The 27,154-nt window shown below is 38.9% G+C and overlaps 1 protein-coding gene across 1 annotated transcript; it reads right to left on the bottom strand.

The window, feature by feature from the left end:
- Window positions 1–938: 938 nt before the first annotated feature.
- LOC142140865 (polyunsaturated fatty acid lipoxygenase ALOX15B-like) lies at window positions 939–26,484 on the bottom strand. Its single transcript, XM_075198825.1, has 14 exons — window positions 26,206–26,484; window positions 24,810–25,014; window positions 24,371–24,452; window positions 21,423–21,545; window positions 17,355–17,458; window positions 16,702–16,874; window positions 16,391–16,541; window positions 15,318–15,520; window positions 14,464–14,550; window positions 14,100–14,269; window positions 13,692–13,813; window positions 12,808–12,908; window positions 1,684–1,854; window positions 939–1,437 (listed from the first exon to the last, which is right to left on the bottom strand). The coding sequence occupies exons 1-14, from the start codon at window positions 26,350–26,352 to the stop codon at window positions 1,258–1,260; spliced, it is 2,019 nt and encodes a 672-aa protein (XP_075054926.1). The 5' UTR covers window positions 26,353–26,484; the 3' UTR covers window positions 939–1,257.
- Between the last annotated feature and the right edge of the window lie 670 nt (window positions 26,485–27,154).

Here is a 27,154-nt window from a genome sequence, read left to right as displayed (position 1 = left end):
TCAAGTGGGTGTCGGATTTTTTCGAAACCGAAAAACCGTACCCCACCCGACTGGACACCACAATGTTATTGATCAAAAGTTCTACAAAGACATGGTTTCAATCCTTCTGAAGAAGTCGTTACTTGTGCCAAAACACACAAGTATTAATAGGGATACTCAGTGTTTCACCATTGCCAAACTGAAAAATAAGGACTTTTCAGTTTGATCCGTTCATGGACATCGGCATTAAGAGATTCTTGCAGGACTGTGTGCATATGCAGTGTACCGGCTAGTGCAGAACATATCAGTGATTAAGGATGATTGGCAACTGTAAGAGGACACACTACTAACTGGAAGTATCTCTTGCTAAACTGTGTCTTGCATTCTTCAAAACTCACATGGGCTGTCTAATACAGACAGACAATTTATATGAAAGTGTTTGCATGATTGTGGATTTACTTTTGGATCCTCATAATGACTGACAACCATATATATATTTATCAGTACTGCTAGTTTGTTCTGTTTATGTTTGGATTGAGAGCAGAATGGATTGGACACTAAATTACTGAACCACACTAACCAATGAATGCAATACTGTTTTATACTTCGACACGTTTTATAAGGGCTGTCTTGAGTATAAGATTTATATATTGCCATTTCAATTGCTCTTTTATGGTGTATGTTTTATATATGGAGATCAAATAATAAATGTCTATATTTTATAGAAATGTACAGACAGGTTTTTTTTAAATAATGTTTAGGAAAAGGAGACAGCATGAAAAATAGGTATACTACAAAGTCCAGAAATATTACAAACAGCAAACATATTCTCTTTTGTTTTCAGAAGCATTTTGCACACATTTCACGAAATGTTAATCCCATTTATCCACACACCAGATGATCCCCTCCCTTTTGTCAATGCCAATAGTTATAAATCAATATCAAAACACAAAGAGCAATTAGAGATTGTTTGAATTTTATTACAAAATGTGACATGCAGCGCGCTCAAAGAATAATGAATCTATATAGGGGAAAATATGAACATTTAATTTATATGACATGAACTACATCTTTGAATGAAAAAAGCTCCACTTGACAACTTTTTAATCACAATACTGCAGAAAATTGGCAGCTAATCAAAAACTATCTGCTCCCTAAATCTTCATCATCAACCTTGATTTAAATTGCACCAGCAGTTTTTGTAGCGCTTTACAATTGGGATACCTAGTCATATCCCAAAAGAAGGTACTCAGTGACGATCAGGACACTGACACAATGTTAGATAGAGACACTGTTCTCAATCACTCCGGGATTCAAGAAGGTATAAGGCAAAAACATGTTCGTGTTCCGTTCAGTAATGGACTTGGAAATTTCATCCAACTTGTTCTGGAAATCCTTTATGAACTTCTGTGGGACCTCCTCTGTAAAACGCACATCAGGGTAATCCCCTAAACGTCTCTGGAGAGCAATAAGGAATCTGATTAATGGAAGCTTTTTTAGCCAAAATTTAGCCATGATTTCTTTATGTATTGACTGAGTCCATTCATCAATACATTACAGAGCAGAGCTGCATGTACATGAATGGACAGCTGTATATATCATGATCTGCGCAAGAATTCTCTCTTACATATTCCCCAGACTAGAAACACAAAAGGAGCAGATCTGCTTATTGCTTTTATGTCCGTACAGGATAATAGTACTCACCCGGTCTCTTGGCTCATTACTAAGCAGCCACACTGTGGTCATTCCAGTAGTGGTAGTGTTTACTTCTGGCAATGCATCCAGGATACTCTGGGGTGTGCTGACCCCTTTAGCTGTGGGAGGGGGGTTTTTCATGGATGTGGGACCATTGGGCATCCAGGCATAGAAGTCAAACTGCAATACAAACATTGATCATCTGAAACATTTTTATATGCATGAATAATTTATCCACAAATGCATAATTATCTTCTCAATATTTTCCCAATTATACATAGGATATTTACACATTACCATAATACATTATAAAGGAAGATCTAGCTCGAGTGTAAATGTAATATTTTGTATCTCAAACTAAATATATTTTCCACATGGACCAGTAAATATTGTCACATGAATCACATGTGGTTTCTATGCAGAATATCAAATGTAGGCTTACAACATGTGTGTATCAGTTGTTAGTTAAATGTCTCATCTGTCAATCATGCATAAAGCAAATGGAAATAGGGTGTGAAAAATTTGACAAGAGTTTGTGCAACACATACTGTAGTTATTGTGTTAGAAATCCTGTTTTTCAATGACTAGATGGTCTTAGTCATAATGCTTGATGTACAGCCTCAAAACCTCCAAATCAAGGATAAAATCAGATTTTATATTTACATTAAATTCTTTTCTTAGTCCATGGGGGACATTGGACCATGGGGTATAGAACCTCCTTCAGAACATGGACACTTGAAATAATTCTATCAATTAAATGCTCCTCACTCTTATACCTCCCCATCGTGCAGGGAAATCAGTTATTATACTAACCAAGTCCCACAGGACAGAACCAAAAAGAAACAATAAAGAGAGATAGAAATTACTTCATCCCTGAAAAAGTAACATTTAACTCTGGTAAACTTCTTCCCAGGATATCTAGAGCTTAATTGGGTGGGCACTCAGTATTTATCATGGACTAAGAAAAGAATTTAGCGAAAGTTTAAAATCTAGTTCTCTCTATCAGCCACTGGGGGACACTGGACAATTGTGATGTATCAAAGCTACTCCCTTTGGGTGGGTACGCTCACAAACTAGTAGTGCGCAGCACCCTATACCTAAATCCAACGACCTTAGAATTGTAAAGGTATGTATAGAGCCCCATGTGGCAGCCAACCAAACTGCCCGGCCGAAGCCCCATGATGAGCCATCCACAAGGCGCTCACCGATTACACCAATAAAGCCAGCTGTGCCAATCTCTGCCATGACTGGCTTCACCAGTCTGGTGCCACAACTGCACCTCCACTCCTTTCTATCATACCCTTTAAGGATGCAGGAATCATCGCCATTATAGGGAGCCAGTAATCATTCTAGAAGCCTATCGCAATAGAGAATTTGTATATCCCTGATGTTGACGTATGCCACTGTGGTGGAATTGTCTAATTGAATCTGCATGGGATTTCCACATGATTGAAGGTAACCCTGAGCTAGAACGTTTAGCATCGCTCTTAATTCTAGAATACTTATTGTAAGGTTTGCAAGAACGGACAGTGAAAGGAGACAGCCTCTCAGCACTAGGGGCAAGCATCTGTTGCCACAATTGCCCAATTTTATATAGTCAGGTGACAGGCCCTGTTAATGCTGCCATCTCAACCTCCAGAGGAGCAGCTTCCATCTGAGAGCCAATAGAAACACCTTATGTTTAGGTGGAAATACTCAGATTAATAAGTGCCGAGTGTCCAGAGGATTATCCTGCTGAATGAATCTGTCCGATACCGTAACAGAAACAGCTTTTGGAAAGATAACCCCTCCCACTGTCTTATACTAACACTGGAAGAAAATCACACCCACTGTAAGTAATGTGGGATTGGCTATCCGCATGGCAATTAAAGCTGGTCCACAGTGAGATAGGTAGTGAGAAGGTAGGAAATCAATCTATTTTCTCACCCAGGAATCTGAAGTGGAACTGAACCACTGACCCCTATAAAATCAGCAGAATGACACACACGACTGCCTCTACGGGTGGGCAGAATGTCCATCATGCAGCCTGTTATTCCGAGGACCTGGCTGATAGCATCTTAGTGGAAAAAGTTTGCTTAACTCTCTGCTGTCCTCCACAAGGAGCTGGGAACTGACAGTGATTTCTGAACCCTGTGCCTTTACCGCTACACAAAAAGGCCTGAAACCAATCGTCCTACGCTCTTGGCAGTTGTACCAGTAGTAGCCCTTTCACTGTTCATCTGGCTAATAATCTTATCCAAGTCAACCCCAAATAGACATCACCGTAAAATACAAGGAATCCCGACTCCTTTTGACTCTGCATCTGGCACCCAAGCATTGATAAAATTGCCTTGGCAAGCTGAGACCATCAAGATGAAATTCTGGCCCCTGGTTTTACCAGTATCCAGAGCTGTGTCCCCAGATATACTTATTCTTCCCAGATGTGTACCGCCAAGATCGCCATTACAGACCAATGCCACCCAGACAGCAATCCTGCAAAGAGTTGCTCTGACCACTTTTCTGTGGTCCAGTTGACCCAGTTTTTTGGTGCATTATTACGCTAGGCTTGTGTGGGTGTTGGTGTGTATGCGCTACTGGCACGGGTTACTCCACCTAGCAAAACTAGAAAAAGAAATTTTAGTGCCAAAATGGGCCAGGGGATTCAAATAGGCGGCATCCAAAGATGGCTGACTATTCTGTATGCAGAACACACTGAGGAAGCCACTATATGTGGTGAAACCCATTTGGTACATACCTACACTACAAGAACAGTTTGCCATTTAGTTTCTCTTTTTTAAAGCTTTCATTTATAATCTATTTATTCTCACTTCTATTTTTATTACTTTAGCATTTATTATTATTTTTCTATTTTTATGTTTATAGATTGTTATTTATTTGCATTTCTATATTGTTTTCTTCCTGTACTCATCCCCACCCATCTCCTTCAATTACTCTGTATCTATGTTAATAATTTTCTATATTACCTTTCACTTCTACCTACATTCATAACCCTGTCCAATCTGTACTACTACCTACAATCTGGTTTATGATTATCCCTACTATCTTCTTACTCTCCTATTGTTAATTGTACAATCATTCCTGCTCCTGAAATCTAATATATTTTACCCACTTATACCTACAGTACATTTTAATCTCTACTCTACTTACACTCTAATTTTGTTTCTATCCACATCCCTATCTCTACTTGCATTACTATGTCAATTTCTATCTGTATTACACTGATTCCTCCTTTTCTTCCTTCTAAAACCCCTAAACTTGGCCTCCAGCCTCATATTTCCCTGCACCACACTCTTTTCCCTTCCTACATTACTCTCTCTTACACCACATTCCTGCACTATATCCCTCTCTACAGACAATACTACTCCCAATTCTATCCATTACTACACCACATTCTCCTTTCATCTCAATCTTCATTTCTATTACCTCTTACTTCCACCTCCAACAGATCATCATCATCATCATCATTTATTTATATAGCGCCAACATATTCCGTAGCGCTTTACAATTGGGGACAAACGTAATAAACTAATAAACAAACTGGGTAAAACAGACAAAGAGGTGAGAAGGCCCTGCTCGCAAGCTTACAATCTATGGGACAATGGGAGATTGACACATGAGGTTAAGTATACATTTTGCATCTTGGCCCAGCCAGACTGCAAATGTAGGGTGACTCATAAGCTAAATGATCCTGTCACACAACAATGTTGGTTCGGGGGTAGTTGTCTTGTGTGAAATTGTGTAACAGGCTAAAGGTAGTGAGGTTAAGATGGTGGTTGAGGAATATTATAAGCTTGTCTGAATAGGTAGGTTTTCAGAGAACGCTTGAAAGTTTGTAGACCAGAGGAGAGTCTTATTGTGCGAGGGAGAGAGTTCCATAGAGTGGGTGCAGCCCGAAAAAAGTCCTGTAACCGGGAATGGGAGCATGTAATGAGGGTGGATGAGAGACGCAGATCTTTTGCAGAACGGAGTTGCCGAGTTGGGAGATATTTTGAGACAAGAGAGGAGATGTATGTTGGTGCAGCTTTGTTGATGGCCTTGTAGGTTAGTAAAAGTATTTTATATTGGATTCGGTAGAAGACAGGCAGCCAGTGTAGAGACATACAGAGTGATTCAACAGAGGAATAGCTATTTGCAAGGAAAATCAGTCTTGCCGAAGCATGCAAAATAGATTTTAGGGGTTTGAGTCTGTTTTTGGGAAGACCAGTAAGGAGGGAATTGCAATAGTCAATGCGGGAGATGATTAGTGCATGAATTAAGGTTTTAGCAGTGTCTTGTGTGAGATATGTGCGGATTCTGGAAATGTTCTTTAGATGTATGTAACATGATTTAGATATAGAGTCAATGTGGGGAACAAAGGATAGGCGTGAATCAAGGATTACACCTAGGCAGCGAGCTTGTGGGGTGGGATTTATGGTCATGTTATCAACAGAGATAGAAATGTCAGGTATGCTCTTGTTGGCGGGTGGGAATATTATTAACTCTGTTTTAGAAAGATTAAGTTTGAGTTGACGAGAGGACATCCAAGATGAAATGGCAGAAAGACAGTCAGTTACACGGGACAACACAGATGTCGAGATATCAGGAGAGGATAGATAGATTTGGGTATCATCCGCATAGAGATGATACTGAAAGCCAAAGGAACTTATTAGATTTCCAAGAGAAGCGGTATAGATAGAGAACAGCAGAGGACCTAGCACCGAGCCTTGTGGTACTCCAACTGATAGGGGAAGCGGAGCAGAGGTGGCTCCAGAGAAATTAACAGTGAAAGAGCGATTAGAGAGGTAAGATGAGAACCAGGATAGAACTGTGTCTTGAAGACCTAGGGATTGCAGCGTTTGTATGAGAAGAGAGTGGTCGACGGTATCAAATGCAGCCGAGAGATCCTGGACCACCATACCCGGTATGTCCATTTAAAGCAATTTTCCATACTTTATTTCATTTACACCATCTCTAACCCCTATTATTTCATTTTACTCCTACTTCCAAAATTATTTCACCCTCTAACCCATTCTCAATTTCTCTTACCTGCATCAAGACATCTTGATTCTTCATCAAGAACTACCACCGCAGCTCAACATTTCAAACATCCTTCGGATACACAGAACAGAACCAAATCACAAAGACCACACCGACAAAAGCTGAGAAACCACACGACGACAACCCATTATGGCCCGTACTCCACGGCTACCGAAAGTATGAGAAATAGTTTTTTCTACTTTTTTTTAGTCTAGTTGACCTTATCTGAGGCTAAAATGGGTCTCAGTAAAGCACCAGCCACTAGCTAACTAGTTTTAAGAATGGTCTCAAACATTCTTAAGGGCTGTGGTATTCATGGATAAGAATAGACGTGACATTAGACAGTCACGCTATAAAGACGACCCCCTAGGTGGAATTTCCCTTGTAACCTACTCTGGTAAGGGATAAAGTGTCTAAAATATGCATATAACCTAAACCTATGTAGTGTTTGGGTCCGCAACTAGCACAGCAATTTTTTTTAATTGCGGAGAACAAGTACTGTTTTAACCATGCATATCGCCCAACCCGGCTCGCCTTTTGGAATTGCTAAGAGAAGCATTGGGTAATTGGCTGAAGATTCAGTGAAATCGAGGGAAGGACAGGTCCCTTCTCCTACAACCAGTGGAAGTGAAGCGAGCTACTAGGCAAATGCTGAATTAGACTGCGCTAGTGCCTTAGCCCAAGCCGGAGGTGATCCTAGCCAGCGCTTACGACATGTGGCCTCCTGCCAAAGGCATCCATGTCTGACTGTCCACTTGGTGATATCCTGATATTTTACATAACTATGACAAGTCACAGATGAAGCCCCGCCATCCTAGACCTCCCTTTATTTGGCCTGACAAGCAAGGAAGATAATCCACGGCAAATACAGAGTGCACAATATAGAAAGGGAGAACTAGGTATCAACAGACAGCAATAAACTCATCAGTAAATTGTGCAAAAATATACTTCACAATCCCCAATACAATCCCACTCCAGCTAGAAGTAACTATCTTCTGCTGGGGAAACAGAGGAGAGCTGAACTTCAGTGTCTGATCTAGACTGATATTCAGTATATACCTGAAAGCAGTCAGGGGGGGGGAGAGCAAATTATGCTACCTGTACCTTCCCCCCAGAACCCAGTATGCATAGACCTTTTTATCCAGCCTAAAAAGATAAAAGAGCAGGAAAAAAAAGTACAGAGTACACAATATGGAAAAGTGAACCAGGTATCAAGAGATACAAATTTAATTCATCAGATATAGAACAATCCCCAATTCAATCCCGCCCCAGGTAGAGGTGAATACCGGAGGTTGGTGAGACAGAGGAGAGTTGCACTGCTGGCACAGTGTCTGATCTACATTATATTAATATTTATTTTACACCTGGGACATACATCATTAAGATAAGCTAAAGTAATAAAATGGAGGTTTTTGTTACGGATGGAAGAGTAAAAGTCCTAGGAGTTCAGAGATCTGTAGGTAAATATATCAAGGTCCGATTTTTTCAGCGTATTAAAATCACGGCAAATCAATGATGATAAACTTCCCCCCGATTTTAGTGCAAAAGTTTCTGAAATGTATCAAGCTGCGATTTTTACCCCGATTTTCAAAATCGCTGGTCATCTCTGGTGATTTGCTGCGATGTCAATTACTCCTGTTGTTAGCAAACTCTCCTGTGTTGTCCCTATCTAGCTGTGAGATTAGTAAACCCATCACTGTTACATTGCCCTGTCTATAGAGCCGGAGGTCCGAACAGCTGTCAAAACTGAAAAAATAAAGGTTTAAAAAAAAACAAACAAACACATGGAGTCCCCCTCTAGTAACCCTAGTGCTGCCAGCCTACTACTGGTTACATGAAAATCATGGAAAAATTTTGTGTGGGGGTCCCCCTGATTTCACATAACCAGCACTAGGCAAACCAGCCGGGTTGGTGGCACTATAACAGGGGGACACGCAGCAGGGGTTCCCTAGGGAGTGGGGTACGCCGAAAAAAAATGAGCTGGCCCTCCCTCTAGAGACAACCAGCACAATGTTGAAAGCACTAGGGCTCTTCCTACACCCCTGGGCGGTGGGCGTAGGGTACTAAATGGCGATAAAAGTGTAAAACAATAAATGAATGCCATTTTGTTTTGTGGAACTACAAATCCCAGCAAGTCAGGGTGCCCTAAACAGTGTGGGCATGCCAATACTTGTATAACTACAAGCACCAACATACCCATGGCAGCCAGGGTATGTTGGCACTTGGAGAACAACAAGTGCCAACATGCCCTGACACCTGAGCTTGCTGGGACCTGTAGTTCCACAAAAGAAAATGTTAAATAACCCTCATTAAAACCACATACATTAAAAATAATAAAACCCCAATAAAGACACTAAACACCCTCATTTATACCACATATTTTTATTAAAAATAATAAATGCCCAGAATACTCACCACTGATGTTTTCATCTGTTGTCAGCAGCTTTTAATCCGAAAATAGAAATCTACAATGAACTATAGAACTATAGAAGAGAAGACTTCTATATGAACTCTAAAATGAACTCTACAAATCTGTGTCGGGGGGAAGCCACATAGATTTTTAAATTGCAGACTGTCACCAGATGGGTTAAATGATACAATTGAATTCAATGATCGGTATTTGTAGGTAGAATATATAGATACACTGTTTTTGACGTCTTTTTGTAGGGTTTTTTGTGAAAATAAATCCTAGTTTTACATCTATTCAGTACATTTATTTCTCTATGAAGAGAGTTCACCCATTGATGTAGGTTATTAGTCAGTTTTAGTTTATTTGTTGTAATTTGAAAAAAAAATATTGAGCTCTTTGAGGGGTTCTGGTTATATATTAACATTAATATTTTTCTTTTTGTAGTCAAATATGAATATATCAGTGTATGTCTGTGCTTTTATGCCTTATACATATGTATTGACATGTGTATATTTAATTGAACTATATAGCTATATATTTACTCAATTAGTTATCTCATATGTGAGAAGTCAGATCTTGCTAAATCCCCCTTTTTTCTGTATGTTGAAAGTTTGTCGGCATGTTAAATTTAATTTTATCATTAAAAGTTATGGATTTTATTGTTTTAAAATGTCTAAGAATGTGTATTTGTAAAATATTACAAGAGTTAATTCTCTGGATGTTGGTCAAGTGTCCTCAGAAGTCTCATTTAACATTCATTGATTCACCAATCACAAGATGTGCTCAAGCTTTATATAGTTGGATACTATAGAGATGACTGCATTGCTTTGAGAAAGTCTGTTGTGATCAGATGAAATGTGTCAGAGAAACCTCTCTCCTTTATAGAAGATCCGACAGACCATACTTCCGTTATCTACAGTGTTTACTTGCAACAATAGGTACTTGTCGTTCAGGAACTATTAAGCTACTCAGTGCATTGAATGGTCTTTTCTAGCTGACCATTTTTTTTTGATAGTTAGTAGAATAAATGTTGACTAATTGTTATACACAACGAAATATATAAAGATTTTCAGAAGATGAGGACCAGATTTCTAATGGCACAACAGACAATACTATGGGAACAGCATTGATTGTGATCTTGGGAGTTCAAGTTCCATCTAGGTTGATTTTAGCGGGGTTCTATTTTTTTGTGATTAAGATAAATGTTGGGTAATTTTTTATATAACTATAAAGCAATTGTTACTAGTAAAGATACATTTAATAGCTTGATATGCAAGTGATAATGTTTGACATTTGTCTTTACAAGTTTATATAAACTTCAAACCTGTTTTCCATGGTCATATCTTTTCGGAGATTTTAATTAACTTTTAATTATAATGTTATACAGATTTAATATAAAACAAGAAAGGGTTTATAGAATTCAGGTAAAAAATGCTCATATTGTTATTATGGTATATTGTTTTTTCTTGTTTTTTTGCCAACATGATGCAAATAGGTTTTAATTAGAGATGTTCACTGACCCCCGTGTTCTGGTTTTGGCAAAATCGCCCTCATGTGTTTTGGGGGGTTTTTTGGATCTGTATTTATTAAAAAAAATTGCTAAAATCACATAATTTTGCTCTATTTTTGTTCCTATTATTAATCTCATAGCACTAATTTCAAGTAATTTGCAGTCACATTTGACCCACCTCACAGGTCACAATATTATTTTCATACACTTTCAAACAAAGACTGTAGATTTAGAAGACCAAGCCTGCCAGCCCTAGTATTTGTATTTCAGCAATGGCAATTAACAATGGAGCTCTCTTGAATGTCACTGTAGACTAAGAACACTGCTACCCCCTCCTCTTTCTATTCTACATATGACACTACCCAACTGCTCTACAGACTGTGCTACCCCTTCTGTGTCCCTCTGTAAAATGGCGCTAGATCACCATGGAGGGCGGTACTTCTAGAATCCAAAACTTCTGAGATCTGACAACGTTTTGACTCGTTTTCAATTCCGAGAGTGCGCAAAAGTGGCTCGGAATTGAAAACGAAAGTGGCTTAATGCAATGTGTTGCTGTATTTCACCTCTGAAGAAATTAATGTGCAGGTGATGAAATGCATCAGGATAAATCTCCATGCTGTTCCACTAAATTGGAAGTTAAATCTATTTTCAGTCATTTCAATGACTGATTGGGACCCATTAGTGATCTTGGAGATTACAAAATCAAATGAGTTCTTAAGCTTCATCATTTTTCAAAGCTATTGGAACAGCGTAATTACAGCTTACACTTGTGTTTGTTTTTATGTTTATCTCACATTCAGATATTTTTTTATATGTGTGTTATATGTGCATTTTTAAGATACTTTTTTTTATCTATTTAGATGTGATACTGTTTATATTATAAAGAAATTCTATTTAATATACCTTTTCAGCATCATGTGTGGCTTGGTTATATTTTGACCTGTTGCAGCGCTGTAATAATTTTTTTTTTTGTTTATAATTTGCCTTGCTTAGGTGGGGCCTAACACACCCCATATTACAGCTGTGCTACTGATCAAATGTAATAATTGATATTTTATCACTATACTTTATATATATATATATATATATATTTTTTCATTTTATCATCCAATTACACCTATGGTGCGCCAGTTAAATCTTTTTCTTTGCTGTAAATTATACTGCTTGTACCTGCACCTCCCCCCAGGACTTGGTAGTTATAGTCCTCTCTTTTTCCAATCTGAAAAGAAAAAGCGCAGCAAAAAGGCAGATACAAAGTACACAATATTGAAACGTGAACAAGGTATCAGTAAACAATAAAACTCACCAGAATTTGAGCACAAATTTATCACATAATTCCAATGCAATCCCACTCTAGCTAGCAGTATTTACCTGCTGCTATAGAGACAGAGCAGAGTATAGCTAATGGCACAATGATCTTCACTACATAGCGGAAATCAGTCAAGGAGGGGAGTGCAATGATGCTGCTTGGGCCTGCACCCCCCCTTAGGACTTAATAGTCATAGACCTCTCTTTATCCAACATTATAAGAAAAAGAGTAGGTAAAGAGGCAGCAGAGTTGCTGGCGAAGTGACTGGTTTAGACTGGTCTTTAGAACACAGCTGAAATCAGTCAGGGAGGAGGCGAATAATATAGTACAGGGGTCTACACCTCCCCCCAGGACCCAGCACATCAGCAGCCAGCATCCTAGAGGACACACCCTTGTGCTACGGCTGTGCCTAGTGAAGGCCTGCCTTTGATGAGGCGGCCCCACCGGATCCTGCTTCCCAAGTGGAGCCCTGGCTCTACAGTGCGGTTGCTTGGCAGGCTCCAGGCCCCACCATAAGCTGACCACATTTTTAACATCCCCTTCCGGTTCCAGGAAGGAGAACTTACCTTGCCGCTCTCCCGGTGTGGTCTGGTTCCCAGCAAGACTGCCTGCTCTAGGTGTCCAAAAATTCAAATAAAAGAAACAGGCAGCCCAGAAAAGAAGACCCTGTAATGAGGGCACTCTAAAAAGCGGATTTCCCTGCAGGATGGGGAGGTATAAGAGGGAGGAGAATTTAATTGTTAGAATTATTTAGAGTGCCCATGTCCTAAAGGAGGCTCTATACCCCATGGTCCAGTGTCTCCCAGTGGATGACAAAGAAAATAGGAAAGACTCACTCTGCATAGTAGGTTTATAACCTTGTATGTTGTGATGCTCTGTGTCACTCACCTGACCACTGTTGACAGCTGCGTGTTGAGCAGAACAAGTAAAGATAACCATGGTCAGGAACTTGATCAGAGAAGACTTGGTCTCCAAAGACGATGGCATTCCTATCAGAGGGAATAGTCCATTAATAAACTAGATAACACTCTACAGGATGATCTAAAATGTGATTTAAAGCAACAAGGAATCTTGGAAAATTCAAATGTATGTAACATAATTACCATATACAGAGAATTTTAATATCAGCATGCAATCTTAGTGCTGCTAGAGTCAAGCTATATGTTATTCAATTTGTCTCCGAGCTTTTTAAAGGCCAGGAAAGCATTGCCTTGAAAACTCTATATCTAAAGTCAGCCACACACAAGCTGATCCCCTTGGTCTGAATGCCAGTATCAATGTCCAAAGTGACTGTACATGTAGGTAATTGCAAAACTTTGACCTGTTAGTACAGCCAAGAGATGATCATATACAAGCTGATACTCACCTTCAAACCAGTTTAACTCAATATGTTCTTTCACAAATACTATTTAGATATTCTCTCAATAACTGTGTGCTCCCTCAGTAGTAGAAATGTACTAAATATCGCATTTGAATTTATATTTTATGATTATATAATAAAAGCTAAATTTGAATTTATAATTTGTGCAGGTCGGTCTTTTACTCTGTTGACTAGAACCATAATGTAAATGCCGAGATGTTAGTATCCCAAGAGTGCCCCATTCAAATAGTTGATCTTCCTTTTTCCATTACCATACTAGACAAATTGAGTATGAGGCCAGCATACGTTTTGGAGAAGGGGATGAGGATGGAAAGAAATCAAACAGTCAGACTGACCAGTGTGCTTTGCAACTCAGTTTAACTAAATACAGTACAAAGTTTTTAATTCTTACCTGAAGATTTATATGACAAGAAACCTTCTTTAAAGATCTCTGCTACCCAAGCCTGAAGTTCAGGGTCTGCACTGACCACTGCATCACTCTCATAGTAGTAATGAATTATGTTGGACACAAAGCTGAGTGGAGAAATAAAAAAAATATTGAGGTACAAAGAATTGAATTTCAAGTATGGAGAGTATACATGGGCTAGAAATGGGGCTGGGATTATAGATGTCTGGAACCCCCCTTATAAGACATGTTTGAGAAATTGCTGTGTGTTGGTTGCTTTATAGCGTTTTTATGCTGTATGAAAACTTATGTATAAACCAGTTTGAGGATTTTTAAAGATGGAAATGAGGTCATCTCCCTCTGGTTGGGTAGTTGGGACAGGCCAATATGCTGCATATCTACTTGCATCTCTACCTCTCCACAGCCAGCCAGATCTTCATCCCATCATCCCTGTACAGGTAATTAGGAATGGACTCCATTCCTCTTGTCTGGATGTCTTCAGGGAGACAGAGGCTGCTGTAAGTGACCCCATCCATTGCTCTTTTCAGCAGTATTGCAATACCGCCATTTCCAGTCACCACAGCCTGGAGAAAAGTGGACTAAGTGTTAGATATGTTTTCTGCAATTTTGCATTTTGTTAATTTCCTGACAATCATTTATACACCGCTGTACTGTAAATGCTGAAATTACAGGATCAAGTCAAAACAAAGCACTAAACAGATTATAGCTGGCATTGGGATGAAGACTGTGTGTAACCTTTGCATAGTAAGGGTCTCACCTGATCAAAGAGGCCTCCGGGACCAATGAGCTGAGTTCTGGCAAGGACGTTGATTTCCAGGGTGAAGCGGAGATGTGGAGTAATAAGCTGGGGGGGGGGGGGGGGGGGGGGGGAAGAAAGAAATACTGCTTATAGACACATCTATTCTAGGCCATAATGAGGACCTGATGAGATTCATTTTACATGCAGAAAATATAAAGCCCTTAAAATCTGCTTCAATTAGTAATTTGTGACTTAGAATCAGCAGCTCAAAAATGATAGCCTACTAAGAGTGAAAACAAGTCAGTAAAAGTCCTGCATTAGTGGTGTTTACAATTCTGGCATATATTGGAATGGCTGATGTCAAAATATTTAATCAAGTCTTAGACAAATGGTCATGGTAGTTTGTGAGAGGCATGATCATAGCACCATTTCATTTTGTCCCATCAGAAAGCACAATGACTACACCCTTACTTAAGATTAGGACAATGTCATCTGATGCTTTGTAGAGCATAAAACTGTCTTATTGAACATTTCAACAAATCAAACCAAAGTCTACAATATTAAAATATAAATACAGATTTTATGCTGTCAGGCAGTGGATGATATTTGTATGTTGCTCTTCCAGATTAAACAATCCAATTCGCCATATGAACGACAACATGGAAAATTTAAAGTCCTTGGAAACAAGATTAGTAATATTTAGAAATGCTAAATGATGACATATGCCTTGGTAACTAAATAGTTAGCATCCACATATGTTCCCAACATTAAGCCACAATGAAGGTCTTCATGTAGTTGGCCCCATAGCTCATTTATTGAAACACTGCAGTGAGCCAAACTCTCTGCAGGACAATGGTTTAAACAGGTTTCACCTTGTGCACTGGATGGCCCATTGGAAGTTGCCTGGTGGTTGCAATGTTAAAGACCTCAGCAAAGAGATGAGTGCGGAGAAGGTGAGTGTCCACTTCATGCACTTGGAAGTCAGAATTGCGCACCCAGATCTTGGCTAGTAACCAGTCAGATTCAGAGTCATTGGGTAGAAAAATTGGATTGTTCTCTCCTGGGTTTGCATCAACTGTAAGAGAAAGCACATCTAGATCCACATATCCTTTATCATCTACGTATCCTATACCATGTGGTTAGAAGCGATCAGTGCATCTTCACTGCATGTGCAGCTATGCTAAAATTTGTGAAAAAGCCCTTTGTACTGCAGAGAAATTTGCATGTGTTTAACCATAAAGCAGCTGAATATATTAAAATGTTAGGAAATCTTAGTTGTGAAAAAGAACGTGTATCCAAGTAATGCTTTAACTGATGTTTCTTAGGATATTTCTAAATGAGTCCATTACCAGTTGGTCAACAGGAGGGGAAACCACAAATTAATTTTTGCTCAAGTAAACATTGTTACAATTTTAGAGCAGGGTCTTCTGATTTGGGTTAGGAGAATGAGCCAGGAGGCGCACAATCTGTTTGTCTACCAACTGGGGTCTGAATCTGTTTTTTGATATCTATCTGCTGTAAAGAATTTATTTTTAGCTCCTTCATACCTTTCACAGATCATTTTCCCATGTTCAAGGACATACAGGTGCCAAGACTGTTACTGGGAACAAAAGGTATGCAGTGTACCACATTGTATACAGTTATCAGCATGATGATATACTAAAACATCACTATGCTTTAAAGACGACATATAATGTGCAGAACTCATTTGAAGCAACTGGTACCCAGAAGTTTGTGGCCATACCAGCAAACATGTTCCAATTACTGGATTACTGATCTACAGGACTGGGGAAAACTGGAGCCATAAAAGTTTATGTCTATTGTCCTGTATCTAGATTATTATATTGGACACCATACTAGATATTTCAAAGAACAGAATTCTGAATAATTTTTCATTCAATTTGTTTTTACCAGTTACAGTAAATAGACATTCCAAAATTGAAACTTGCCTGGATGGCTATAGGGACAAGTTGATCTTGATGATTTTTCCATAGTAAACACATAGGGGCAGCAATGTATTGTTGTTTTCCATTAATGGAGTTGTTGGCTGGGATCCCATGAAGAAATTTGTAATCTGCCAGAAAGATGTTGCCATTCTGCAAGACATATCAGGCAGATTACTGAAAGATATATGGGTCATAAAGCATAAGTTTGAATTAACTATGCACTAAAGGAATAAATGGGAGAGTCAACAAGTTTCAAAGTCATTTGCATTCAATAACCACCACTGGTCATCACTTGCCATACAAAACTCACCTCTAGTTCTTTGTGAAGGTTGGTGGACGTCCCCAGAGATGCAGCCACCATAACATCACTAACTGGAAAGTTTTCAGGGATTTTGAAGCATTTTTTGATTAGCATAGGGTTTATTCCATTCAGAAATTGGCTACCAAAGAAGTAATCCTCTTTCCATATCTCAGCCACCACATCTAGGGAAAAAAGACACGATGTCTAGAAGCATTATACTGTGTGAAAGGTGGAGCTACCTGGATTTTTACTGTGCACAATACAGATCATTTCACAAGATTGTACAACAACATGGGGATAAGATTCTAATGTTATGAGATGAGAAACTTCTAATAATGACTCAAAAGTAATCGCACAAACCTTCATTAACAAGTCAGTTGTTCCTAGTCTCAGTAGTGTATGATTACCATATCAAACTAAACAAACATTATATTTTCTACAGATAATTTTATATTAGTCATTACAGGAAAGTAGTTTGGAGTTTAAGACCTTTGTAGGCTGACATGTAAGGAAATCTCTTTTCATGCAGAATTAGGTGAGTGTTACCAGAACAGATAAATGGCATAGTTCAAAGAGTAACAAAGCTCATTTTGCATGAGATGTTTTTGTGGTAAAATTCTGCTTTATAGAAGTAGTTCTGGAAAGAGACAATATAAACATACCTGAATGATCTGACTGTCTGAGGCAAAACACCAATTTAATATCTTCAAGATTAGACCATGAATCCTGATTGTCTGTGAATCCTTTCAACTTCATTTCAAGTCCTCTGTGAGAGTAAGTAGGATAAAGGTGTCAAACAACCATATGCACAGTACTGACAATTGCCTGGACTAAGTCTATTACTCCAACATCTAATAGCTAAGTTGAAAGAGAAATAACCACATCAATGCTCAGGATGGAAACTAGTATGTTCAAATAAGAAGATAGAGATCACTGCTGTGGTTTTATTTTGTGGGGGTCAAGAAGTTAATTAATTTCAAGTCTTCCTTTCCTGAATAAAAAGATAAAATATTAGGATAACTTGGCTGACTGACCAAGAGGTACTTCATCTTCTACAGGTTCATCATCATGATCATCATTTATTTGCAAAGCACCACAAAACTCTGCAGCACCGGACTATCAGTTACAAATCTTTCAAAATACAATTGCACATATATCTAGAGGTAAAGTGTAATGCTGACAAATTAGGAGCTAGAAGGACTCAGATTGGACCCAGAACTGTAGCTGGTTGAAAAATATAGTAGTATCAGTTGGGGGTAGGATAGGCTATAATTAAGAGGGGGGTTTTGAGAGATCACGTTAAATATAGAAAGTTGGGGGTGGAGTTCTGTCAGGTAGGATAGGGATCTTCATAAGTGAGGAGCAGCATGGCAGAGGTCTTGGAGGTGGTAGTTAGAGGTGGTTTCCAGAGAGGAGAAGAGGCATAGGTCAGATGCAGGTCAAAGAGGCAGAGGTGTAGTATATCTCATGATGATGTCAGTGGTATATGAGGGGAGGAGTTGGTGGCATTTAAAGGATGAATGGGAGTAGTTTAAATTGAATTCTGGAGGAATGGGAAGCCAGTATATGGTTTAGCAGAGTGTTGCAGCAGATGTAGAGTGACAGTAGAGAAAGATCAGTCTCGTCTCAGCGTTTAGGATGGTTTGTAGAGGTAAAAGACGAATAGAAGTGGTTGTAGTAGTCAAGGCGGGAGATAATGAGATATTGGATATGGGTTTGGGATCGTCCTGAATGAGCGAGGAATATTCTGGCTATGTTTAGAAGGTAGGAAGTGAACCAGGAGATAACAGTGCTGTGAAGGCCAAGGTAGTGAAGGGTTTCAAGGAGATGAGGACAGAGGTCAAGTATTGGGGGCAAGGTGTGGAGGAGTTGGGTGGAAATGGGATTGAAAGGACAGGTTGAGAGGGAAGAGGAATCAAGGAATATTAAGAGATTTTCTTCAGTAATAAGCGAGAAAGAACTGAGGGTGAGTAGCTGAATGGAAGAGAAGTTGGGTATAGGGTGATAACTCTGATGAGATGATTTTGTTACAGATGGTGTTGATTTGTAGTGAGTAGCAAAATCATGAGCAGTAAGGGAAGAAGTAGAGAATGGTGAGGTGGGCAGAGAAGCAAGTTGATGGCAGCAAACAGATGGTGGTGTTGGATTAACTTGGTGGATATTAAGGATCTAAAGTAAAGTAAGAGACTGTGGTATACTAAGCAGACAGGAAACATTTGTAATGCAGGAAGTCTGCATTAGAGTGAGTTTTTCTCCAATCACTCTTGGTTGTACTAGAGCACTTTCTGTTTGGAGTGCCAGAGTTAGAGTTTGGATTTGCAACTGTGAATGTTGTGTAGTAGAATGGCACTGCAGCATTAGGGCAGAACAGGTTAGATATAGGGTAGAGGAATAGTTCAAGTGAGGCTGAGAAGAGAATCAGGTCAATGCCATTTAGATTTTGCACTGTGCGCATGGATTGCAGGAGGCAAGGTGAGGTAAAAGGAAATGAGGTGGTGATCAGAAAGCAGGAAGGCAAATTTTGAGAAGCTGGAGATGGGAGAACAGGTCTAGTAAGTGTACATCATGATGGATGGGAGATGATATCCATTGGGAGAGGTACCAGGATGAACTAATCGAGAGGAGTTTAGAGGTGGCAGTGCCAGTAAAGTTGTTCATATGGATGTTGAAATAGAATAAGAATGGGTAGGTCAGAACAAAGGATGTAAGAAAGCCGGGTGGAAATGTTGTCAAGGAATTCAGAATGAGAACCTGAGGGTGATAGATAACAGCAGCATAGAGGTGGAGTGGGGTGAAGAGGTCACAAGAAACAAAAATAAAAGAGCATGCATTTTTATTGTTTGCAAACAGTTCAGTAGGGAGTGTCCAGGCAGTGCATATGGTAGATGCATGAGGATAACGGAACAGGAGAGTGTTAGATGTCCTCCTTGAGCAGTATTTCCAGGTAGAAGGTTGTTCCCCTCATTACCCCATAATATATATATATATATACACACACACACACACACACACACACACACACACACACACACATATATATATATACATACATATACAAGCGCACACATATACGTACACACACTACTGAGAATCTAAAAGAAGGAGATATAGGGGTAAATGTATCAACCTGCTGCGAAGACACCGAACTCGTGGGAGTTCAAGAAACCGGAGGTTGATACATTTACCCCATACTATTTATAAGGGGCAATCCTAACATAAGCGATACAGATCAATGGACATTTAGGTCTATAAATAATTCCAGATTATGGGCCTGTCATAGATCTCTCTATTTTGTTATCAAGGACAAAAAGATACATAAAATATACTAAGCAGAGACAAAATCTAACTTTTATTTTGTAATTTGCGAGTGTTCATAGGGCATAAATTCAAATATGGACCTAAAAGGTGAGAAACATGGAAATTATATGGGATTGAACCCAAAATAACAGTTATTAGTGGATAGACAGATGTACTGTTATCAATGTTACAGTTCAAAGTGCATTATTCTCCGGGGTTCGAAAACTAATACTTCTATTAAGTGCCTCAAAAAAGTTACATTTAATCGCAACAATGGAGCTTGTATTCCTCTCATGGCTGGGTTTAATTCCATATAATTCCCATATTACTCACTTTTTAGGTTCATATTTGAAATTATACCCTATGAACACTCACTTATTTTAAAATTAGAATATTTCTCTTTTTAACACTGCAACATTTTATGGGTACAAAAGAAGTTAGCTTTTTCTTCTTTATAGTGTTTTATGTATATTTTACAGTCTCTGATTGGGGGAGGGGGGGGGGGGGATCATAATCTGGAACTATTTACAGACCTAAATTTCTATTGATCTGTATTCCTTATGTTAGGAGTGCCCCCTCAAAAATAATATTTCACCTTCTTTTCCAGTACTTTACATAGGGATCAATAATCCAGGTCATTATCTCTGTTAGCACTTCAAAATTAATGATATCCATGTACAAATATACTTTTTTCATGAGTATTTGCAACGTTAAATCCTAAGATTCTACCTCGTACGGTTTCTGCACTTGTGAACTGATCAGCAGACTTTGAAAGCTCAATTATATGTCTGCACACAACAGATATAAAAATAGATTAGAACCTTGATACACCCCAGGTAACCACCCCAGGGGCACACGCAGGGGGTGTTTCTGGGTCCCCAGAAACCCCTCCCCTCCGCTAAAGTGCCCCTACATAGCGGCACTGTACTATATAGCAACCGCGGCGCTGTCAATGAAGCGTCCGCGGCGGTGCTGTATACAATCCTATAAAAATCCTGCGTGCGCCACTGCTCACAGAGGTAGAAGCTAACTGATAAATAGTAATAAGAGCATACATGCCAACTCTCCCGGAATGTCTGGGAGACTCTTGGATTCCAGGTGAGTCTCCTGGACTCCTGTGATTGTATGGCAGTCTCCTTCATCTGTCCACTTCCTAGTGAAGTGGACAGAAATAGGTCCAAAATGCAGCGATTCTCCTGGAATTGCGGCATTTGGCCCCACCCCCACTGTAAAATGACGTGTTTGCATCATTACGTCACGGTCCAAAACTATGCAATTTTCGGGTCCCGCCTCCTCTCAAGCCCACCTCCCCCCGGCAGCTCCCGGACACCAACTAGAAAAAGTTGGCAAGTATGAATAAGAGTCAGGGTTGGTATTCAGGGGTCATTACAGTTGTATGACTGTGCTGCAGTCTTCTCAGACTAGATACATACGTGGATATCATAGTATAGCCAAAGCTGGTCCGTTTTAGGAAGGAGAACTGGTCATTAGGTGGCAGATCCGTAGCCTTTTCTGCATCGATGCAGTGAGGGGCACCTTCTGCATAAAATTTCCACCTGCAGGACACAAAGTAAGTGTATGCTATAGAATACATTCATATAATCCAATCAAAAATGCATTTATTGATTCACAGACCTTCTGTTTATATTTAGAAACAAAAGATGAGAAATATATATATATATATATATATATTCTATATCTATAAAGTGTGGAATTCCACTACTTCTTGCTGGGTGTGATACATATGTACAAGAGTTACATGACCTACATTTATATGGTCGATGCTATAATATAGATAGGATTGCAAAGTCGACAATAATGACAACACTATTATTAGGTTGACAATTCAAATGTAGACAGTACTTTTTGGTTGACAATATCCCTAACACTAACCATATAATACTGTTGACCATGTGAATTGTTGACCTAATAATGTTGACACTTGAACTGTCGAACTAATGTTGTCAACTTTCCTAATGTCGACCAAATTAAAGTCTAGCTGTCGACCACATAAACGCTTACATCAGTTGGTAGCATGGTAAATATTTTTTTCAGCAGCTTCCGCAATGATCTACATGCAGTTACTGATGCCAAAACTGTCCAGAAACTTTATGGGCCATAGGCACCATCTTCTGCAATGACCTCAGAATTTTAGAGAAATTCTGAACCACCAAATTGTGTGCAAAGCATGCTACCATCCCTATGAAACGTTATGCCAGAGCACTTGCTGATAGATGAAGGTGGGCTGCACCCAGGAGAAAATTGCTGGGAGACAGACCACAGAAAAAAATATTTTTAACATTAAACAGCATGCATCATGGAAAGTGTAGAGGCAGTAATCAGTACTCATTAGACAGACTGCAGGTGGTGTATGGAATGTTGGCTATCTTCATTTTTTTGTACAAATCACCACAGTCAGATTTTTTTTCCCTTAATCCTTACACCAAGGGCTGATGTTTTCTTTGAGATTAACAGTTTGAATTTTGAGCACCCTTTGTTACACTTTGCTCCTGCATGACCTTTTTACTAATAGAGGCCGAAAAATTACTACTACTGCTGGTACTGGTATGCTAGTTCCAAAGTAGCATTCTAAATTTATTTGTCTAAATCATCATCATTACTTATACTCACATTTCCAAATGGTTGAGACATTTGAGAAGAAGGCTGCTCTATAATTACAGTTTTAGAATCTGATATCAGACTCACATATAGCACTCATGGATACCTTTAGACTCTCCTCAGGATTCTGTGAGTGCCCAAGTTGTTCTTCAGCCTAAGTGTTCATTTCATGTATTGATATGGCTGTTTTGGCGATGACAGACCTGCATTCTGAGTGAGAAGGTGGTTCAGGGGAAGTTATGGAAGATGCATGACTGTGTTGGGCACGCTTTTTCAATTGGCATTCTAGTATGTGTGTCAGAAGTAACAGGACCCCTACTAGCAAAATCTGGGCATAGTCAGTCTTTTTTGCCACTGCGAGTGGTATATGGCGTGTTAGCCATTTCCATTTTCTTTAGAAACAAGAAATATATTTGTGCTGCTCACAGTCAAACAGCACCCTGCTTTTACTGCACTAAATAGTTCAGATGTCTATACCATATATACTATAATATACTATTACAACCAGTAGCCACTGCTTGTCTACTCTTCCCTCACACACACACAATTGATCAGCAGACTGATCTCTAAATAAACTACATTTTTGCAATAAAATCACAGCTATTGCAATATCAATTACCTCTTTCACCCTGTCCAAGCGTTTTGTTTTTTTGAGCACAGAGTTGCAGCAAACCTCTAACTCACATGCTATCACTTCTAAAATGGGGGCTATATTTAGAATATATTGATCCAACTCATGAGAACTGTAATTTTACCAGAAATGGTATTTTGCCTTGATTTCAAATCCGAGTATGGTACTCAAGACCGAGTTATGGCTTAATCGACTCGGAAACCCAAAATTTGGACCTGTCAGGTATCTCAGAATACGACCGCTTATCTCTGATATAGATATATATATATATATCTCTCTGAGATTCACTGAAATTTTGTAGATGTTTTGAAAATTGGCGAACAAGTAATATATGCTACAGCTCATGCTGATTAATCAGATTGTGTCATTTATCCAGTGTAGTTCAGAAATTGAAAGCAAACACATGATTAGTTGGAATAAAGCACCAGTTAACATGCTTGGATGGAGATATATATATATATATATATCTCTAATATATATAAGCCTAGCGGCGTGTGTTAGTCTGTGTGTGGAAAAAAAAAACCAAGCTGCAGCGCCACCTGCTGGGCGGAGTTATACACTGACCGTCTAAATTCTTAGCATTATCTAATATATAAAAGTAAATGCCTAGCCGCGTGTGTGTGGAAAAAACTATTCTCAGAAAGGCTAAATTTACGAGTTGAGGGCTCAAACTCATTTTCGTGAGGTAATTTTACCTCATGAACACACATGTGTAGCGGCGTGTGTTAGTGTGTGTGTGTGTGTGTGTGTGTGGAAAAAACTATTTTCTCAGAAAGGGCTCATCCAATTGACCTGAAATTTAGTATACTGACATTATTTGACAAAAAAATTAGAATAGTAAAGTCAGTTAACTTCCATCATCCCCCCTTCCCCCCCCCCCATGGGAGGGGTAGTAAAGGCTAAATTTACGAGTTGAGGGGTCAAACTCATTTTCGTGAGGTAATTTTACCTCATGAACACCCATTAAAAAAGACGCTTATATATACATATATACTGTAGCATATATTACTTATTCACCAATTTTCAAAAAATCTAAAAATGTAAGTGAATCTCCTCTCCCCTGGAAGACAAGACATTTTCCCATAAGCAGCAAGCATACAATACATTACTTCATGTACATTGGTCACTTACTTGTGTGTTTCTCTCTCCTTCTCCAGTTCTACTTGCCGTTGTTGCTGAAGAATAGGATTAGTTTTCCCAGATAATATAATTCCTGAAAGAGAGAGGTTGTCATGATACCACCTCCAACAACCACCAGTACAGTTTTTATTGTAATTAAGTAAATGTGACATGATACATGGGTAACTAGTGATTGATATTAAAGTCTAACATGAGTAAACCATCTCATTCAGTATAAGAGTCCTCACATGGAAACCTTCATAATTGTAGTGTGACATGTACCATTCTACATAGAGCCAGTCTTCTCAGCTCTGTAATATCTAGTTCTGTGCACTAACATTCAACTGGAGAGACTTATATTAGTGATTTTATGATGCATTTATTAAATGCAAGTATAAGTTGGGTAAGAGTTCCTATCTGTATCCAAGTCCTGCAATAAATTCCAACTCACCCTTCCCCTCTGGGATCTCCACAGTAGTAAAGGCAGGGATCCACCGATAGAAAGGGAACTGGTAGAGTTGACCATTAGGGCAGGTCACCTCAACATACAGGCAGTACCAGGCATCCATATTAAATTTCTTGTAGTGCTCTGTTGACAGCCGAATCAGCAGGAGCTCTCCCAGATCTTCCTCAATGTTAACATCAAAGTCAGTTACCTTGAAAAGCAGAGTAGAGCCTTAAAAAACTTGGCATGGAATATGTCTAGAATTCCCACTAGGGTAGACCATGAGTGTCCCATTTATACAAGGAGATGTGACGTTTTTTCCAATAGAGTTCAGGGACTTTGTGGACATAGACAAGTATATAACAATGGTAATGGAATTTTTCTAGAAAATTTTATATTTTGCAGACTTCTTGGTTTATATGTTTAACATGTAAATATCAGGGTAATCCATTATATGAATCAATTAAAGAACCAAATATAAAACATTCTAACATTTCTTCATGACAAGTTGTATACATGGGTAGAATGCCAATAGAATATATGTAGATTTTACAGTTCCTCTGATACAAACCTGTGTTTTTATGAATTGTTTCTTATTTTATTGTATACAGAATGGTTGAAGGGTTAGCCTAGACTTATTTCAGTTATATACAAGAACAGTAGCCCTTCTGGGGTCTATCCACTGCGTAACATATTTTGTTAATGAGACCTTTAAAAAGGTACACAATAATTAACATATATAATCTTCTACTTCCCTATATACGAAAAAAGCTTATGACAGATATACACTGTAGGGACTAACTAAATATTCAGTATATTTACATTCATTTTTAAATGGGATTGTAACGAACAAGATGTTTTTTTTAAAGGCTATTATGCCAAAACATTCATATTTGTAACATGGTATATACGAGTTTTAGTTTTGAAAATGTAATGACTTGCCGACTCTGGAGTAATATTTTATCTTTTGTTGCAGACACTATTCTGAAGATTTATTACTGTCAATCCCACACATATTGCTATTTTACTTTAAATAAGATGTTTCCTTATTATAAACGCTCTCTGGTTTCCGATCCTTGAAAATGTAACATGGTGATCTGACTCTATAGAAAATGAAACAACAACAAGAACAACCTTGGATTTTCTGGATCCACTGGGGTTCCCATTGGCTGTAATGGTTCCATGTCTACTGCTCTCTCCTCTTACCGCTAGGCCTGTTTCAAGCAGGCTAAGCTTGGGTCAGTGACCCCTATGAATTTTATATTCGCCTGTTTAAAAGAGGCCAAGCAATAAGCTTATAGAGCATCATCTGTAAATATGTTTTAGTTTGAGTGAAATCCTTATTTAATTCTATTTATTTGTAGTATAACATTCCCATATTGTGACTCTTAAAGATACTCACTGCTCCAGGTTTGAAGTTATTCCACTTATGGGGCAGTTGATGTTTAGCACTTTCACCTTGGACCCCCACAAGAACAATGGATACTTGATCAGAGGTTCCAGCACACAGGTCCTTCCCTGTTGCAAATTTCAGCTTGTAGATCCCCATGTCTGAGCCAGTGACCTTGTGAGAGAAGCACTGTAGGAAACTAGAAAAGTCAGCAATGTTTTAGACTAGCATACACACCAGTGTTCCCTCTAAACTGAGCAATCTGGTAAGGAAAGAGGTAAAAGGTCACTCTAATGAGGGCTCCACCCTAAAGATTTGTATTCAAAATCTGCTGGATGTTTCCTAGTAAGATACAGGTTTAACTCTATCATTTCCAGATTGCTCAGCTTAGAGAGAACACTGATACACACCCCTCTCTTATACCATACAAAATATCTCGCTCCTCCATGTACAAATTATTAGAATTTCCTTTGAAAAACTTCTCAATTTCTTCATATCTTTATCAACTGTAACAATGTTCTTATTTGCTCTACACCAGGGGGGGGGGCAAACTCAGTCCTCAAGGGCTACCAACAGTTCATGTTTTTAGGATTCCTGTCTGTAGAAACAGCTGGGATAATTACTGACCCAGCCAAATAGATTTACTCAGCTGTGCATGATCAAAGAAATCCTAAAAACATGAACTGGAGGTAGCCCTTGAGGACTGAGTTTGCCCACCACTTCTCTACACCATAATCTGTATCTGATGAGCTAGAAAGCCAAAACGTGAACTCTCAATGATTTTTCTCAGCATAAAAATCAACTAAACCCATACTCACGTAATAAGGGTGTCTTCTGTTGCTCTAAAATGTGTCTTCTGTTAATGGAGAAAGTCCTGTGTACAAAATACATTAAAGTTATACCATGAAAGAAGAAATGATTGACCAAAATAATGTATACTAGATACAGCACGTGTGAGAGT

This window comes from Mixophyes fleayi, chromosome 2 (genome assembly GCF_038048845.1).
Source record: "Mixophyes fleayi isolate aMixFle1 chromosome 2, aMixFle1.hap1, whole genome shotgun sequence".
Classification (NCBI taxonomy): Eukaryota; Metazoa; Chordata; class Amphibia; order Anura; family Limnodynastidae; genus Mixophyes; species Mixophyes fleayi.
The sequence above is the reverse complement of the archived record's forward strand: the minus strand, read 5'-3'. Positions and strand labels throughout refer to the sequence as shown.